General features: G+C 46.3%; 1 protein-coding gene across 2 annotated transcripts in view; it reads right to left on the bottom strand.

Annotated features, from left to right (window-relative positions):
• Positions 1-1,111: 1,111 nt before the first annotated feature.
• USE1 (unconventional SNARE in the ER 1) overlaps positions 1,112-19,085 on the bottom strand; it is a 47,443-nt gene continuing 29,469 nt past the window's right edge. Inside the window, exons 6-8 of one of the 2 annotated variants that reach the window (XM_069216289.1) lie at positions 6,393-6,417; positions 4,458-4,620; positions 1,112-1,703 (exon numbers count right to left, since the gene is read on the bottom strand). In XM_069216289.1, coding sequence (XP_069072390.1) covers positions 1,521-1,703; positions 4,458-4,620; positions 6,393-6,417 — 371 coding nt within the window. In that variant the 3' untranslated portion in view covers positions 1,112-1,520. The remainder of the gene's footprint in view (positions 1,704-4,457; positions 4,621-6,392; positions 6,418-19,085) is intronic. The other variant, XM_069216290.1, reaches the window with a different exon arrangement.

The raw sequence follows: 19,085 nt of genomic DNA, 5'->3' as shown, positions 1-19,085 counted from the left end.
CAACCCCCTCAAGCAGCCTCTCTTCTAAGAGTTAACCTGGGAGGGGCGTTCTGAGATGCGCCTCCGCCCTCTTCCTAGCAAGCCACCAGGTCTTGATTTGATTTCAAAGATAATGGCAAAAACAGGGGCAATAATTAAACTGCCACAGGGCCTGTTTTACAACACTATGTTCAATACCTCTGCCAACAATACCAACCCAGAAAGCGCACCAATTTAAGTAGCATTTTCATTACGGAATCATAATTTTCTGATTGCTTGTTGGCATATCGCAGCCAGGCAACCCCATCAAATACATATTGCAAGGATGTGCCGTAAGGGTGACAACACTGACTTTACACGGAAAATGTGAATTCTGAACTATTAATCTTTCAAGAAACGGCTCAAGTTTTTTTCTTGAATAAATGTGCTATTTTTTTTTTAGTTTTGAACAAAAAATAAGCACAAGAGTTGCGAAGAGTACGATACTGCAAATAAATAATGCCTTGAACTGCCAGCTCGACATGCCAGAGCCACAGGAGCATTATGCAGCGAGATTAAACATAACTTTAAAAAAAAGTCCATGAATATTCAGAAAGGCAACAAAAAGGTAGAAAAGCTGGCAGTATCCCCAAGGTTTAGTGTAGTCTCGGGAGTCTAGGTTGGCAACTCAACTACTTTTAAAAAGTGGTGCAGATCTCTTCATCCTTTTGTATCCGGACTCGCAGCCAGACAGCCGAGTGTCCTCCGGCCGGCAGGGGAGTCGCCTACTGCCCGGAAGTGTTCTGCTGCACCGTCATGGATCCTGGAAACTTGGTCCGCCACTGTAGCAGTGAACCCACCTCCCTCGGCACTAGGAGAAGCAGCAGAACAGGACCTACCTAAGCAGGAACAAAAACATAAAATAGAACCAAGCGGTCGCTGTGTGCAGCTTGAACAATCGCTGACATTTTTAGGTTGTGTCTCGCTTGCTAAATAAAATGGTGGTCTATATTTAAGGCACATCATAGTCATCTTGGTATTACAAACTTTGATGCACACTTTGCAGTCCTATAGTCCAGGAACACTAAACACCTCATTCTGCCTCCACCCACAGGACACGCGGGAACTGGCTACCGAAGAAAGGAAGCGTGTATTCGAGGGGTCACACTTTATTCTCATGTGACTTTTCATAAGCCCCTACATCAGACACCCATGTGACCTATTCCCCAATATACATTGTCATGTACCCCCTATGCAGAGTCTCACCGCTTTGGACTGGCTCCCTTCCTGAAAGCCTGTCGTTCTTTTATCGCAGAAGACACTGGCAGGAGATACTGCAAAGCACGGTCATTCTGAGACCACAGTGAAGTGTCTGAACCGAGAACATGGAAAAGAATTTTGCAGTCCAGTCTCTTGGCGATTGTTCGTGGAAACGATGTTATTTTACCAAGTTAGGGCTAACAGCCTCCTGAGAACGTCCTTCAAAAGTAGAGTTCCAGGGATCTACTCTCAGTGAGATCTGCAGCTCTCCGGGCACACGCTTCCAGCGCAATCATGCACGTTCACTTAAACTTGGGGAAGATTCGGATGAAGAGGATCATGCTGATGAAGATGAAGCAGACGACAATCAGCATTATCCACAGCAGCCAGTTGACCGATTTCTTGGCGTTTTGTTCCAACCGGTCGGACTCGGTCTTCAACTTCTCAAAGTTCTGATCCGCCATCCGCAGAGACTGCGACAACGTCTAGAGAGAGCAAGAGAAAACAGGACATCTGTTAGCGTCATGTCGGCTGTGCTCGTGGCATGCACTACAGTTTCAAGCCATGATTGTTCAGCACCTTCGGGAAAGATCCTTCCTCTTGTAAGCAAAGGTACATTCACACAACATCAGCCTTACAAACGCGGTTCAGCTGCTCGACTACAACGATGGAACCCAAACTTGCCAACGACCTCTCGTACGCAGGACCCACGCTTTGTGCCTGTAGGACGATTTGGGTTGAAAACTCTAGATAAAAGGCTGAGATGGTGGAAACATGCATGCAGGAAGTATGGCTCTTCTACTGCATGCTCTAGCAGATGCTTAAGCATTCCATCAGTACAACACCTCACAAGAAGCAAGCATCCTTCACTGCAGGACAGCCAGCCATGGTGTAAAGATCAACATTTGGAGCCAAGATGCCTCCAAGCGCTCTCAACTCTGCCTAGAAGGGGAAGTGACAGACAAAGAATCAAAGTGTCTCAGCCGGGATCACACATGGTCAAGCGAGGAAGATGGGTTAGATCCTCTGTGTCACGCTTCCTCTGGTAAAACAAATTCAAAAGTAGTGTTTCTTTACAGCGAATGGGGTGTAGAATTTAAGTAAAAGCACCCAGGAGTGAGGGGCAAGCAAGCGTAAAACCAAGTGCCCTCTTACATGTCATGCAACAGCCCTAGACACATGGGCCATCCTGCATGTGCCTTGGAACCATGCCCTACCACATACCTTCCTAACAACAGAAGAGTACTTAAAGGAGGCCACCCTCCTGTACACCTTCTAGATACGACGCCTTCACGAAGAGCTAGTAGTGGGTAATAGTAAACATTCACACACCTTCCAGATACGACGCCTTCTTACAGAGCTAGCAGTGGGTAATAGTAAACGTTCACACACCTTCCAGATACGACGCCTTCACGCAGAGCTAGCAGTGGGTAATAGTAAACGTTCACACACCTTCCAGATACGACCCCTTCACGCAGAGCTAGCAGTGGGTAATAGTAAACGTTCACACACCTTCCAGATACGACGCCTTCACGCAGAGCTAGCAGTGGGTAATAGTAAACGCTCATACACCTTCCAGATACGACGCCTTCACACAAAGCTAGCAGTGGGTAATAGTAAACGTCCATACAGCTTACAGATATGACACCTTCACACAGAGCTAGCACTGGGTAATAATAAACGTCCATACAACTTAAAGATATTATGCCTTCGCACACAGCTAGCATTGGGTAATATTAAAAGTTCACACACCTTCCAGATAAGACGCCTTCACGCAGAGCTAGCAGTGGGTAATAATAAACGTTCACACACCTTGCAGATATGATGCCTTTGCACAGAGCTAGCACTGGGTAATAATAAACGTTCACACACCTTGCAGATATGATGCCTTTGCACAGAGCTATCACTGCGTAATAGTAAATGTCCATACACCTTCGAGATACGACGCCTTCACGCAGAGCTAGCACTGGGTAATAGTAAACATTCATACACCTTCCAGATCCGACACCCTCGCACAGAGCTATCACTGCGTAATAGTAAACGTCCATACACCTTCCAGATACGATGCCCTCACGCAGAGCTAGCAGTGGGTAATAGTAAACATTCATACACCTTCCAGATACGACGCCTTCACACAGAGCTAGCAGTGGGTAATAGTAAACATTCATACACCTTCCAGATATGATGCCTTCGCACAGAGATAGCACTGCGTAACAGTAAACATTCATACTCTCAGCTATGTGATAATCAATATAGACATTATTGCACATTCCTCTGCAGAGGGGTTTGCTGCAGACAATGACGGGTGCCACCATCACAACCACCTCACGCAATCCATCCAGAAACATGTATAAATCAAACTGAAGACATCAGTGGTGGCCGAACATCACCCCGGGTCTTGGCCCTACTCCCAGATATTCAATGTTCAGAAACTACTACTCAGACCTCTACAATGTACGTGTTGAGGACTAAAACCAAGTGTATCAAACTGCTGGAGAGGAAGGTGCAAGGTCGGTCTAAAAGCATCCTTTGAAAACCTGAACACAGCGCCAAGAGGCCCAGACAATGGCAGATAATGAGCTTTTCAAACGCCACCTGACATACCCCACTGACCATCCACTCGAAGCGGTGGTTATTTTTGGTGTTAGATGAATAAAAGATAAGTAGGAGCCAGAGGTACTGAATTATATGCGTCAACAACAAGTCAAGTGAAATTAACAGAACTAAACCATAAATAAACTAGGGGAAGGCATTGCGTTAAAAAGGTAAAGACATGATAAGAGACTTCTAAATATTTAATGACAAAAAAAAACACCTTCTAGCCCTCGGTGAATAAACATTATGTATCACTGAACTCTACCGAACACACAAACGTAAAACTAAGGTCTTGCAATTTCTACCAGCATCCACAAACCCTGCAAGGTTTTAAACTACTGGCAATAGCGCCACCGTGTGGCCAAAGCAAGACCGGTCTCCAAATTGTAATGGAAGTTTTTGTATTTCTTTTTTTTAGGTTCGGCATTAACAAACACCTTTTGATTTTTTTTTTTTATTTACACACACATACATACATACATACATATATACTTTATTAATATACTTCTAGGGGCTTTCAGCCCTCCTTGTTCAGCCATTGTTTGTAGTTGTGTCACCTGAATTCGCCCCCCTTGAATGCCCGCAGTCCCGATGGCGCACTGACACCGGCACAGATAGTCTATAGATGCTGTTGAGCGCATTACCTGATTATCTTGCTTGATGACGTTCTGTGCTGCCAGGCTGTTGTTCTTCAGGTTGCGCGCCAAGCCGAGCATCTCCTCCGCCAGCTTCTCCTGGATGTTGTGGTGGTGCTGGAGGACGGCGTCGATCTCGCTGGCCGACTGCTTCTCCTCCGCCTCCAGGCCCCTGAAGATCAGACATGGTCACTTTCGATCCGGCAAGACTGCTATTCACGAGCATTGTGCATTCTGAATCCCAAACCATTTGATGCCCCAACTGACCGTGCTTGGGCAATTGGAGTCAAGTGACGTGTAAATGCAGAAATGTTCTATTCTGGGCTGGCAGCGGATGTCTGAGACAGCGCTGCAGCCAATGCTTAATTTGTGCTTGTTTCCGGTGCTGAGCACCGGCACTAATTCTTGTGCCTCAAGCATTTGCTGCGAGCAAAAGACCCAAGGGAAAGACGGAAGAAGGGAAAAACGAAAAAGCGCCACAAAGGGAGAAAGCTGCAAGAGTGAGCTGAGGGGGCAGGGAGTGGCTGTAAATGGATTAAAGAGGTCCGAGGTGGCTTCAGGAGTGCGCCGCTCAGTATTCCCTGTTCACACATTTAAATGCAGCAGCCCCTAGTTTCAAAGGAGGGCCTTGGGCACTGGCACGTTTTAATTTACAAATTAAGCACTGGCTGCAGCTATGTAAGAGGCGTGATGGGTGATGGAGGAGGGCCTGACAGGGCAATAGGTGTGTGCAAAGCCAGGGGTGATTAAAAAGGGGTGATAACAAGGAGGACCAAGGGGAAGAGAAGCTGGGGTGACAGGAGATGGGTAGCAATGCACTGGGGGGGGCTGGGGGGGGGGTGGGGGGCAGGCAGAACAGGCCGAAGCCCAGGGGAACAGGCCACGCTGACAGCGATAGAAACAGGAGCGAAAGACAGACGCAGTGACAGGTTCACAACTAGTGGTCACTCAACCTCTGGAAGAATGCATTTTTATGAAGTTACTAGACACATCTTTCACTGATTAAAATGCAAAAGCGACTTCAAGTGCGGACTAAAAATCTGATGGAAGCACCCCGCAGAAGCAGGAGTTCTTCTTTCAGATTTAGTGGAAAATCCAGCACTAATGTGCAGTAACATCACCAGTGACCAGAGCTCACCGGAGCCCCCTCTTACACACGGACAGGTGCTCTGCGCCCCGTTTCATCTGCTGCTGGACGTGCACGCGCTCCAGGGGAGAGCCCGCGGCCTTGTAACCATTTCAGAGGCGATTATGGGGGGCAGCCGAGGACTCTACCAGTCCCTGCTCCGGTCCTGAGCCGACCATCACACTCCAGGAGGAGGGGTTTACGCAACCGCGACCCTAAGAAAGACCACCTGTGCTCAGAAACAAGCACATAACGAGCTGCCCGAGATACTGGGGGCTTCAGCTCGGGGGACGGAGAGGTTTCCACTTCTTAAGCTAGGACTGAGAATCGACACTCCGATTCACGACAAGTCCTCAACTGGAGGTGACCGGCCCAATCCTGACCCACCTATGGCTGCCTCCCACCCACAACAGCCGTGCTAAGAACCTCCGCCTGGTCACTGGCCCCACCCTGCTTGAGTTACACCTTCATCACACCACTCCTGTGTCTGCGGAGGTGCCCTGCCCAGTCTTACGCTGCCAGCTTACTGTCCGTGGCACCACAGGCGCCTAGAAGGCGGTGCCTGCTTTACACCACATAGAACAAAATCAAACCTAAAGCGAGAGCTCCACGCAGCGCTGCTGAACAGCCAGTGGATTAACGCTGCAGACCAAGGGCTTCTCTGTGAATTACATCAACGGGTTTACTCCATCCCATCCCTCCGTGCAATCTGTTTAGCACCTCAGTAATCCAATCACAACTGCCCCTCTCATCCAGAAAATCCATCCTCAGCGAGCCTTCATCTGAAGAACCAGTTTTTGAGAACTTCGTTCACTTACTTTCTGTTTCTTAAACCCTCTGCACCTGGAAAAACAAAGACCGTGAGTTACAAAAAGCGCTAACAAGTACAATTTTACAGCTGAGAGGAAACAGTGTTTAATGATTATGCTTTTGAGAAAATGCTCACAAAATATAGTTTCATAGATAACACCCAGATTCTACACTGTTCTTACAATACACATTGTACTAAGAAGGCAGTGGTGTTGGGACCCCCCATCACCTACAAGACCAGGAGAGCGGAGAGGTCCTCCGTGAGCAGCACTGGCCAAGCAACCAGAGGGGAGATGTCTGGACCATGCAGGGGATTCATCGGGTCGCCTGGAACACCCGAGTACCTCACAGAGATGAACAGACGTGTTCAGGGCAACAGACAGCGTAGAGGAAAGCGTTCAGACTTGTCGCTGAGCAAAGGGAGGGACGCCTTTACCCCAATATCACATAATGTTGTCGGAGCCAGGATTGAGGTCACGTCGTCTAGGCTCTCAGTTTACATTTGGCGTACATCCTTTCTGGATTCTGGCCTGCTGATGTTTGCATGAGTGGCCGATCACAAACTATTATCGGCTTTCGCGACACAACCTTTCGTTCATTTCATCCAGTTCCTCCGTCTTGGCAGGTCCAAGTGCCAATGCTCCCCTACAAGTACCAGAATTCTCAATTACTTCATGAAAGGCTACACAAGTACTCTCTCAGTCGAAGAATACACCTTCTGCCGAACAAAACCTGCAGAGTGGAAATCAACATATGGGCGCAACCTAAAAGCCACTCTCAGTACTGTTTCTGAAAGCTCTTCATCTGATGATCACATAAGGTCTGCAGTGGCTGCTTTGTAAAGCCAGACCTAAAACGTAGGCATCCACATACCTGACAGTTTCTGACAGCTCTCTGGATCTGAGCACTGTGCTCGCACTTCCTTCTTTTTTATTATTTCCCAAGAGCCCTTTTTAGCCGAGACCAAATGCTTATGGCACCAAACAGCAGTGACTGCAAGGTGTTCAGGACAGGGATCAAAGGCATCACACAAAACAAGCATTTGCAATGCAATAGGTCTCACATTTTCTTGAGTTATAGCTACTGGTATTGTAAATTCAGAATTGGACTTTTCTTGGCACATATACTGGTCAACCCTGCCTCATAATTTTATCTTTTCCTACCATATAATTCCAGTGGCCCTGCATATAACCAAAGCACTTCCATTTACCTTCTTCCTCTATCTTAAAACATATACAATTATCATGTAAACCTTTATCAGAAATAAACCTTTTGGCATTAGAGTGTAATGCTCAAAACACCATCACTAAAATATCATTTCGGACAGACTGGAGGTTGAAAGGAAAGAGGGAGTCGGGATTAAAGATGGAGAGGACAAGTGTTGTAGTAACGGTGTCACGGGCCCTGGGGTAAGAAAGCAACATGGTTGACTGCGATTTCAGTAGGAAAATACAGCAGTAATTAGAGCTGAGTGAGGTCCGTAGGTCTCTGGGCCCCGGCACCACTGCACCTGTTGCTCCATTGATAACTAGGCCCCAGGAGAGAAAGCGGATGGGGCAGAAAAAGAGAAGTGAAAGGAATACAACAGACAAAAGGAAGAAAGAGAAGGGGTCGCAAAGAAATAAAAGAAAGAAGGGAAAGAAAGAACGAGAAAATGAAAACAACTAAGAAGAAATAGAGCAAATGTGTGAGACAAAAGAAAAAAGGGAAGGAAGCTAGCGAGCAAAAGATAAAGAGGAAAAATAATGAAAGAAGTGTGAAAGTAAAGAGAAAAATGAACATTAGAAAGAAAAGAGATGGGAAGAGAAACAAGCAGCTGAAGAACCAGGGCATTTATGTACTGACAAATAACGTGTGGCTTCATAGTAAAACGTGAATTGGCAGATAAAGATAAGAAAAAAAAACACCAGCGAAAGGAATCTACAAAAAAAAATATAATACAAAAAAAATGTGAAAGGATGCATACCGAGTCAAAGGAAAGAGCAAATAAAAAAGACAAAAAAAGAATGAAGGAAAGAAAAAAAAAAAAAATAGTGAAAGAATGAACGCCTGATGAAGAAAAAAAGAGAAGAAACAAGGAAAGAAATAACCATGTTTTTTTTTGCGAGTTTGAAAGAGGCGGTAGCAAGAGGAAGAGGGAAATAAAAAGGGAGAGTAGTAGAAATGAACAGTTGAAAGAAAAAGAGAAACTGTTAACGTGTGGATTTTAAGAGCTGGAAAGAGAAAAGTGGGATAAAAAGAAAACATTGAGAGTAAACAGAGTAAAGGAAAGAACAGAGTGAGATAGGTGAAACAGACCCTCCCACATAAAGATGGCAGCTAAGAATAGATTTCATTGCCTCCACCACGTCCTCAAGTAGAAGTTAGAGTGTTGAACAGCAAGGGGCACTGCAGAACAATAGGAGGTGCATTAGCAGAGTTGTACGTGAACCCCAATACAGCAATATTGGGGCACTTCAGATCAGGATTGGGGGTACAGACAGAGCTGTGTCCCGGCCCAGTGCTGGAATAATAGAAAGACAGCAGGTGAGGAGTGAGAAATGGAGCGCCTTGTAAGGCCTGGTATTGGAATAATGGGGCACTGCAGGTTAGGGTTGAGGTGCACTGACAGAGTTGTATGTGGGCTGCAGTACTGGAATAGTTAACCGGCACACAAGATCAGAAGTTAGGTATGTTAATGGAACTATATGTGGAACATAGTATTGGCGTGCCAGTGTTGCTGAGTATTAACCTATAGGTGCCCTGGGTAAGCTGCGAGTGGGGCCCAGTATGGGAGTGGCATTTTATCTGAAGTGTATGTGAGCCTTAGTACTGAAAGAAATGAGAACTGAATGTTAGAATTGATGGATTCTGGCGGAGCTGTGGTGGTTCCCATCAACAGCGGCGTTGGATGTTAGACTTGAGGTGCACTGGCTGAGTTGTGTCTTGCTCTTCTGGGTCCAGTATTGGCTTGGGAGTGGGGCTGAATATTAGCACTGAGCTGCTGTAATGGAACTGTAAGTGAGTGGGGTCCCAGTATAGGAAAGGAAGTGACCTCGCCAGGGTCGAACTGAGGTGCACTGATGGAGCTGCGTTAGAGGTCCCAGTACTGGAACAGCAGAGTGTACTGACTGTAAGAACGGAGGTGCTCTGTCAGACAGCGTGTGGTGTTCTGGCACAGTTGAGGGCCTGGAGTATGTGAACGGAGGTGAACTGATGGAGCTGCGAGTGGGATCCCAGTATGAAGCAGAAGTGGTCACTGACTAAGGATTGTGGAGCCCTGATAGAGCTGGGTGAGGGGTCCCGGCACTGGAACAACAGTTGGCACTGAGTAATTGGAAGGAGGTGTTGGGCTGAGCTGCATGTGGGTAGCAGAGCTGAAAGAGCAAGGACACCTTACAAAGGTTTCCTAGGTGACATCAGGTTACATCTGGGGGTTGGACCTCTGGATGGCTGAGGCAGGCACACCACATGTGACCAAGAAAACAGCCTGATTTATAGTCTTGTTTACAGCTAAGCTCAGAAACTGAGGTGCTCTGGCAGTCAGCATGCTCGGGGTTCTGGCAGGGGCACAGCTGAGGGCTTTGAGTGTGAGAGCGGAGGTGCACTGATGGAGCTGCACCCGAGGTCCCAGCACTGGAGTAGTAGAGTGTACTGACTGGAAGAAGTAAGGTGCTCTGGCAGACAGCACGTGTGGGGTTTAGGCACTGGCGCAGCTGAGGGCGTGGGGTATCTGAACTGCAGTGCACTGATGGAGCTACAAGTGTGACCCCAGTATGGAGCAGAAGTGGGTACCGTCTCTAAGGATTGATGAGCCCTGGTAGAGCTGGGTGCCTAGGCTATAAGCAATTACAAGTGATCCTCTGCCCTTGCTCTCTGCACACAGGCAGGTACACATGGTAAAGAAAATCCAAGCCAAGGAAGGGCAGGAGCCAGGCAGCTGAGAGAGGGTGCAGAGAACCCACAAAGTCCAAATGTGACTAAGATAACAGCCTGATTTATAGCCTTGTTTACAGCTAAGCTCAGAGGAAGAATGCTCTGCAAATGAGGGGACAGGAGCATGAAACAAAGTAAAAGAAAAAGTCCCCTAAAGACCAGATAAACAGGACAAAGCATAATTATACAGTAGTTGGTCACTGCTCCCACACAGAAGAAGGAGGGACTAAGAGACCCGGCCGAACACTAGCAAGCAAGGATTTTTAAATAACACAAACTAACAAAAGAAATAGCTGGAAGCCCACAGAGTACAAATGAAAAGTAGACATGAGGTTGTACACTTACCCCAACCTAAAAATCATGTTTTAAGACGCTCTACAAGGGAGAGACGAGGTTACATTGAATTGGGAGACTGGAAAATGCCTAAAGTGCACTGGCCCCAAAGTGTGAAACTCGCACCTGATGCACAAGACCTTGGTGGAGGGGGTATGGAATAGGACCTCTTGTATACGTGTCATTAACCTTTCTGAAGGAGCAATTAGCCAAGGGACCAAGGACAGCTCCCTCTTAGAAACATCCTCACCTTGAATAAGGGGAATTGCTGTCCCATCTTCCACCTCTAAAAAAATGTAAGAGCTCAGGAAGAAAATATTCAGCATTCCCTTCACAAAGTAACACAACCGCCTCCTCACTTCAGTGCCTGCATCTCCATCCTCCAGGCCCAGAAATGCAGGTGGTGCACTTCCACTGCCTGAGGAAGCTATACCCAAAGCCATCTTGTAAGATGCCACAACCAGGGGCATCCAAAATGGATCCCACTTTGCTTTTGCAATTAATATCCTCAGCCAAACTTTAAAAGTAAACATCAAAAGATATCCGGCCCAGCATTTGCTCCATTATTTACCCTGTATAGTCTCTCACATTGCTAGCATAATGAGGTTACTGCTGCTTCTGAGTGCAGCCTAGAGGTTTCCATATTTCACTATATGCTGGCACAGCCATAAATTTACGTTTCCATCCCTGGAGTTGATCAGCTGTTCTTACTGAAGCTGTGGTCTAGTGGTAGATTTTCAGGGGACATGTTGTTTGCCCATTTCTAGTGCTTCTCAAAAGTATCTAATATAGCATTATCTCACATGCGAAGGAAAATGTCACTTACCCAGTGTACATCTGTTCGTGGCATTAGTCGCTGCAGATTCACATGCTGTGCATAGTCCGCCGTCTGGTGTTGGGTCGGAGTGTTACAAGTTGTTTTTCTTAGAAGAAGTCTTTTCGAGTCACGAGACCAAGGGACTCCTCCTACTTTGGTTCCATTGCGCATGGGCGTCGACTCCATGTTAGATTGTTTTCCCCGCAGAGGGTGAGGTAGGAGTTGTGTATGTTAGTAATAGTGCCCATGCAATGGAATGACTAAGTATGTACAAAATGAAGGTTAAAGTAATATATTTACAAATGTACAAATGTTGAAGATTACTTCCAAACGGCTACAGGCTCCCGGGGAGGCGGGTGGGCGCATGTGAATCTGCAGCGACTAATGCCACGAACAGATGTACACTGGGTAAGTGACATTTTCCGTTCGGTGGCATGTGTAGCTGCAGAAACACATGCTGTGCATAGACTAGTAAGCAGTTATCTCCCCAAAAGCGGTGGTTCAGCCTGTAGGAGTGGAAGTAGTTTGAAATAAAGTTCTTAGTACAGCTTGACCTACTGTGGCTTGTTGTGCAGATAACCCGTCTACACAGTAGTGCTTAGTAAATGTGCGAGGCGTAGACCATGTTGCTGCCTTACATATTTCGTTCGTTGGAATATTTCCTAGAAAGGCCATGGTAGCACCTTTCTTTCTGGTTGAGTGTGCCTTTGGTGTAATAGGCAGCTGTCTCTTTGCTTTAAGATAGCAGGTTTGGATGCACCTAACTATCCATCTAGCTATAACTTGTTTTGATATTGGATTTCCTGTATGAGGTTTTTGAAATGCAATAAATAGTTGTTTTGTTTTCCTAATTAGTTTTGTTCTGTTAATGTAGTACATTAGTGCTCTTTTGATGTCTAATGTATGTAGTGCTCTTTCAGCTATTGAGTCTGGCTGTGGAAAGAACACTGGCAATTCTACTGTTTGATTTAAGTGGAACGGTGAGATGACCTTTGGTAAGAATTTTGGGTTGGTTCTTAGAACTACCTTATTTTTGTGTATTTGAATAAATGGTTCTTGTATAGTAAATGCCTGAATTTCACTTACTCTTCTTAGAGATGTAATGGCAATGAGAAATGCAACTTTCCACGTTAAGTATTGCATTTCACAAGAATGCATGGGTTCGAAAGGTAGACCCATGAGCCTTGTCAAGACAATGTTGAGGTTCCATTAAGGAACAGGTGGTGTCCTTGGTGGTATAATTCTCTTTAGGCCCTCCATAAACGCTTTAATGACCGGTATTCTAAATAGGGAAGTTGAATGAGTAATCTGCAGGTAAGCAGATATTGCTGCGAGATGTATTTTTATGGAATTGAAAGCTAGATTTGATTTTTGTAGATCTAGTAAATATCCTACTACATCTTTTGGAGATGCATGCAATGGTTGGACTTGATTATTATGGCAGTAACAAACAAATCTTTTCCATTTACTTGCATAGCAGTGTCTAGTGGATGGCCTTCTAGCTTGTTTTATGACCTCCATACATTCTTGTGTGAGGTTCAAGTGTCCAAATTCTAGGATTTCAGGAGCCAAATTGCTAGATTCAGCGATGCTGGGTTTGGATGCCTGATCTGTTGTTTGAGTTGTGTTAACAGATCTGGCCTGTTGGGTAGTTTGACATGAGGTACTACTGACAGGTCTAGTAGTGTGGTATACCAAGGTTGTCTTGCCCATGTTGGTGCTATTAGTATGAGTTTGAGTTTGTTTTGACTCAATCTGTTTACTAGATATGGAAGGAGAGGGAGAGGGGGAAAAGCGTACGCAAATATCCCTGACCAATTCATCCATAGAGCATTGCCCTGAGATTTCCGGTGTGGGTACCTGGATGCGAAGTTTTGGCATTTTGCGTTTTCTTTTGTTGCAAATAGATCTATTTGAGGTGTTCCCCAAATTTGGAAGTAAGTGTTCAGGATTTGGGGGTGAATTTCCCATTCGTGGACCTGTTGGTGATCCCGAGAGAGATTGTCTGCTAGCTGGTTCTGGATCCCTGGAATAAACTGTGCTATTAGGCGAATGTGGTTGTGAATTGCCCAATGCCATATTTTTTGTGTGAGGAGACACAACTGTGTCGAGTGTGTTCCCCCCGGTTTGTTTAAATAATACATTGTCGTCATGTTGTCTGTTTTGACAAGAATGTATTTGTGGGTTATCATTGGTTGGAATGCGGGGCGTGTCCAAGATGGCGACCGGGTCGGATGCATAAGCTGCAGCTCCGACCCGGCCTACAACTAAAATCCTGAAAAAACAACGCCGGGTGGGTGAAAACGACCCCTACCCGGTTTGGAAGCCAGCGTGGCGGTGGCGAGGGCGTGCACGGACCTGGAGGAGCTGACCGGGCTGTCCAGTGCGACCCGAGGGATCCTAGCATCGCCGCTCTCGGCCGCGCTGCTGCGCGGCCGCTCGAGGAGACGCCCGAGCGATTCCAGGCTGGGGATCGGAGGCGGCTGGAGTCGCGCTGGTATGCGGATCGTGTAGCTGCTTGAAGAAGAGCCGGGGCGGCCCCGGGCTGAAAATTGGAGGCGGCTTGAGTCGCGCTGACCGCGAAACACGTGGCCGCTCGGAGAGGCGCCTGGGCGGACCCGGGCTGAAGGCCAAAGGCGGCCGGAGCCGGGCTGGCTACGAATCGCGGTGCCCTAGGAAGATCGTGAGTAAGAGACTCGCATGTAAAGACGTCCCGCTACGAGAGTGAGGGCCATCCGTCCCTGACTGTAATACTGGTGAGACAGAGGCGAGTGGGCGCGCGGCCCCGGGGGGTCTGATTGGGACATATGCCACAATTCAAACCTGAATGTGGACTGCAGCGTGACACCAGGTCGATTGTTCGCGCAGGGAGGCACCAGGGTGCTGATGACATTTAAAAATAAATAACAGTTGACTGATTTAACCTCGAATAACAAAAATGGCTGGGAAACAATAGGCTCGAATCTCGAGGATCCCCGTTTTGCCGTGCTCACACTAGAGGGATACTGAACGGCCTGAGCAGCGTACCCCACAGTCTTGCTGGATCCCTAAAAAGGATAGGTAGACCTCTAGACGGTAGACCAATGCTCGGAATGCCTCTGCACACATAGAAGCATAGATTTTAAAAAAAGCGTAAAAGGGACGTGTTGGATCCTGAATAGGCGATAGCGATGTGAGAAAGTGAAGGATCAAAGTAATTAAGGCATGGAAAGAAAAATAGTACCTACTAGGCAGTTTGCAGAAGCTCCGTTGCTATAATAGCGCAGAAATAAACAGTAATAAAGTCGGTCCTTGGTAGTGCCGTACGGTGAGTGTGCGGTGAGAGGAGGAAAGTAAACTACCTGACGTCTACAGGCATTGGGCCTACTCAGCGCCAGAGATAAACTGTCGATAATCTCTGTGTCACAATCAAACAGTGCTGGGCTGAATTCAGAGTTCAACAATAACTTTAAACGCAAATCACCTGATGGGAAAGCCAAAGACCCCACGTGTGCCACCTGAAAACATGGACCCAACTAAAATGCCTCCATCATCTGAGACCACAGTCACGCACCAAACCCTTCAAGATCTAAAAGAGACACTGCAAAAGCACTCAACACAATTTGAAAAAGTGTTGCAAGCTATACTGGATACCAAAACAACTCTGGAAGCGAAAATTGGCTCAATCGCAGAAGATGTTAACTTGCTTCGGGCGGATCAACAGGTGCTGGCGGAAAAGCTCGCCGAGCTTGAAAAAGATACGTCACACCTCACACCAGACATGTCAACAGTTAAATCCCAATTAAGTGTTATAACAACAGAAGTCGAGACACTCAAGCGAAGAGCCGAAGAAGCTGAAAGCAGATCGCGCCGGAATAACATCCGATTCGTTGGATTCCCAGAACGAGCCGAAGGCCCAAACACAGAACTCTTTATTGAAAAGTGGCTGACTGAAACGGTGTTCAAGAAGAATGTTCCGAAGTTCTTTTCGGTGGAGCGCGCCCACAGGATACCAGGCAGACCCCCGCCACCAGGTGCCTCTCCACGCCCCCTAATAGCAAAATTATTGAACTATCGTGATAGAGACCTTATATTACAACTATTTCGTAAATTTAACCCAATGCACTTTGAGAACACACAAATAACCGCTTACCCGGACTTCACAATGGAGGTACAAAAGAAACGTAACTCATTCTACCGGATCAAGGAGCGTCTCAGAGAACACAATATTAAATATTCTCTGCTGTTCCCAGCTAAACTCCGAATACAAGATGCCTCCCGTACTTTATTCTTTACTACTCCTGAAGATGCATGGACATGGCTTCATGCAAAAGGCCTAGCTGACCCTCCATCTCCTATTGATAAAAGTCTACCCCAGAGAAATAAGCACAAACCTCGCAGTAAACAAGGCGGCAGACCTTCCCCTGAACAATCTCGAGCTGAGAGATCGCATCTGTTACAATCCGCGCAACGCTTTGCCAATGTGTCACCGACACATTACTCTGAGCAATCAGAAGCCGAACCTGATCTAGAGTTAAATTCAGACTCCACGGAAACTGACCGGGGTCCAGTCCTCACTCCACGCGCAGCTGACGACATTTGTTAAAAACTTGCTACCAGATACAGGATACTATACAACCTGCTGTCCTTGGTTGGGCACTGTCGTTGTTTGAAATAGAATAAACCCTCCCGGGGAAATGTGTGCCCGCCCCGCCGCTGCTTAGATCTGGCAACGTTTACAACATACGTAAAATAGGCCGGTTATACATCATTCAACTACCCGTAGCCATGGAACACCCTCCGCACCATAAGGACTGTTACCCCAAGATGACAAGTTCTGTCACCCCCTTGTTCATATCATATCCGCTACTGTTGTTAAATATAGCGGATCTTGTAGTTGTAGCAGAACGTTCAGTTTTATTGTTATTCGTATTGACATGTATTAATTACAGAGCGTCACACCATAATGTAAACTACAAAAATAAGTCACATATCTCAGGAGCCGGGAAGCTAGTTGTAGGGTATAGATATCAAAGCACAAAGAAAATTTGGGCATACATAACCACAGGTGGTAACCCCACCAAATATCTAACTCAAATTCCATGTCATCCCAAAATAAGAGCTATGCTACTCAATATAAAATCTTAACATGGAATGTAAAGGGCATGGCTTCCGCAAATAAAAGACAACGGATTTATACATACCTTAGGCGGCACCAAATACATATTGCCATGTTGCAAGAGACCCATTTGGATAAATCCTTGCTTGCACTAACTAAAACAAAGTGGAAGGGTCAATTACATGGAACTACCTTTTCGTCATATGCCAGAGGGGCTGGAATCTGGATAGCCCCAGGGGTCCCATATGTTGTGCTCCGTATACAGTGCGACCCAAATGGGCGGTACGTAATTTTAGAGGGCGCGTTAGATGGCGACCCATTAGCCCTGATAACCTTATACTCCCCTAATACAAACCAACGTGAGTTTCTTAGGACAATGGGCAGCAGCCTGCTCAGGGATCCTGCAATCGATACCATATGGGGCGGAGATTTCAACGGTGTTATTGATATCCTAAAAGATCGCTCCACCCCCCCACTTGAACAAGCACCTGCTAAGCGAGCATCGCTTGATTTGATGGAATGGGCTGCCAATAACAGGTTAACTGAAATATGGAGAACCTCTCATCCCACTTCACGCGAATACTCGTTCTATTCACCAGTACACAAACTCTACACTAGGCTAGATATGTTTTTCACTACGTCTAACATAATCCCAAAGGTGACTACATCTGGGTACTTAGCCCGCACTATATCAGATCACAATCCACATTACTTAACGCTGATCTGGGGTTATACTCATGCTCGCATCCCAACGTGGCGCTTACAGCCAGACGCCTTGACTGACCCCCCTTTCAATACAGAATTAGCATCATGCCGGTCGACCTATTTCTCTCTTAATAAGAATACAACGGCAACTCGAGCTACTGAATGGGATGCCCATAAAGTAGTAGTCAGAGGACATTGTCTGGCAGCATCAGTGGGCATTAAGAAAATGCTGTCCTCAGAATTATTAAAACTGGAAGCCAAAATACGCAAGGCGGAGATAGAGGCCTCAATAAATAAAACACCGTCAGAAACACTTATATCATTGAAAGCTAAGTATAGAGAAGCAGACAACAGTCTTGGCAGACATGACTATAGGCACTTTAAAACAAGACAACACGCAGAGGGAGACAGATCGGGCAGACTATTGGCATGGTTGGTACGACAAACACCGGAATCATCGCCGATAGGGGCCATCAAGTTACAAACAGGAATAGTAGTCAACACTCAGGCCGACATCAATAAGGCATTCTATACATACTATAATGCGCTATATCAATCCCCTACTTCTCCCACAGAACAGCAACTGGCCGAATTTCTCACACAGATTCCCCAAAATTCGAACATTGTCAACAATGCTGATATTCTAGACGGCCCTATTACTATTGAAGAGCTTCGTTTAGCTCTATCTCAAATGGCGCGAAGTAAGACCCCAGGCACTGATGGCTTACCACCAGAATATTATAACTCGCATAGCACTCACCTGCTACAACCCTTGGTAGAGGTGTTTAATGAAGCGCGGAATAGAGAACAGTTACCAGACTCTATGAGGGAAGCATTAATAGTGGTGCTACCAAAACCGGGGCGAGACCCTACGGACGTTAGATCATATAGACCGCTCTCCTTGTTGAATACTGATTGCAAACTTTTGGGAAAAATCCTAGCAAATAGGTTGCTCCCCCATGTAGCAAGCTTGATACATCCCGATCAGTCGGGATTTATCCCGGGTAGAAACACTTTTATTAATATAAGACGCCTAATCCGCATCATGCATAACACCACTGATCCAGAGAGTGTGACTGTATCACTTGATATCGAGAAGGCGTTTGATACGCTGGGCTGGAAATACCTATTTAGCGCACTCAAAACGTTCGGATTTCGGAATGGCTTCATCAGTTGGATTACCACATTATACTCCAAACCAACAGCCCGAGTTAAAACAGGTCGGGTAGTATCAGAAGCCTTTCCTGTGAATAGAGGAACCAGACAAGGATGCCCGCTATCGCCATTGCTATTTGCAATAGCTATGGAACCACTTGCCATTAAGCTTAGGAAATATGCACATAAATGGGGCATAAGGGAGTTCGATACATATCATATAATTTCCTTGTATGCAGATGACGCCCTGATATACTTACGCAACCAATCTGACTCATTACCCAAGATAATGCATATATTAGATAGGTTCGCTCTTATATCTGGCCTACGAGTGAACTGGACTAAATCCTGTATCTTCCCCCTTACTTGTTTGCCCCCTGAGCAACAAGCACCTCCCTCTATAGACCATTTACCTTGGTCGTACCAAACCTTCAAGTATTTGGGTGTACAGGTGTATCATTCTATGGCAGACCTAAGGGAAGGTAACCTAGACAGATTGCTCCGCTCCACCCGAGGCTCCCTGGAATTTTGGAGCTCCTTGCCATTATCACCCATGGGCCGGATAGCAATAGCCAAGATGCTAATACTGCCGAGATTCTTGTATTACTTCTCAGCACTCCCGTTGGCCTTGCCACGTTCTTTTTTTCATAAAGTACATTCCCTCCTAACTGACTTACT

Source organism: Pleurodeles waltl, chromosome 12, assembly GCF_031143425.1.
Source record: "Pleurodeles waltl isolate 20211129_DDA chromosome 12, aPleWal1.hap1.20221129, whole genome shotgun sequence".
In the NCBI taxonomy this organism is placed as follows: Eukaryota; Metazoa; Chordata; class Amphibia; order Caudata; family Salamandridae; genus Pleurodeles; species Pleurodeles waltl.
Note: the sequence above shows the minus strand (reverse complement) of the source record. Positions and strands in the feature narration are given on the sequence as shown.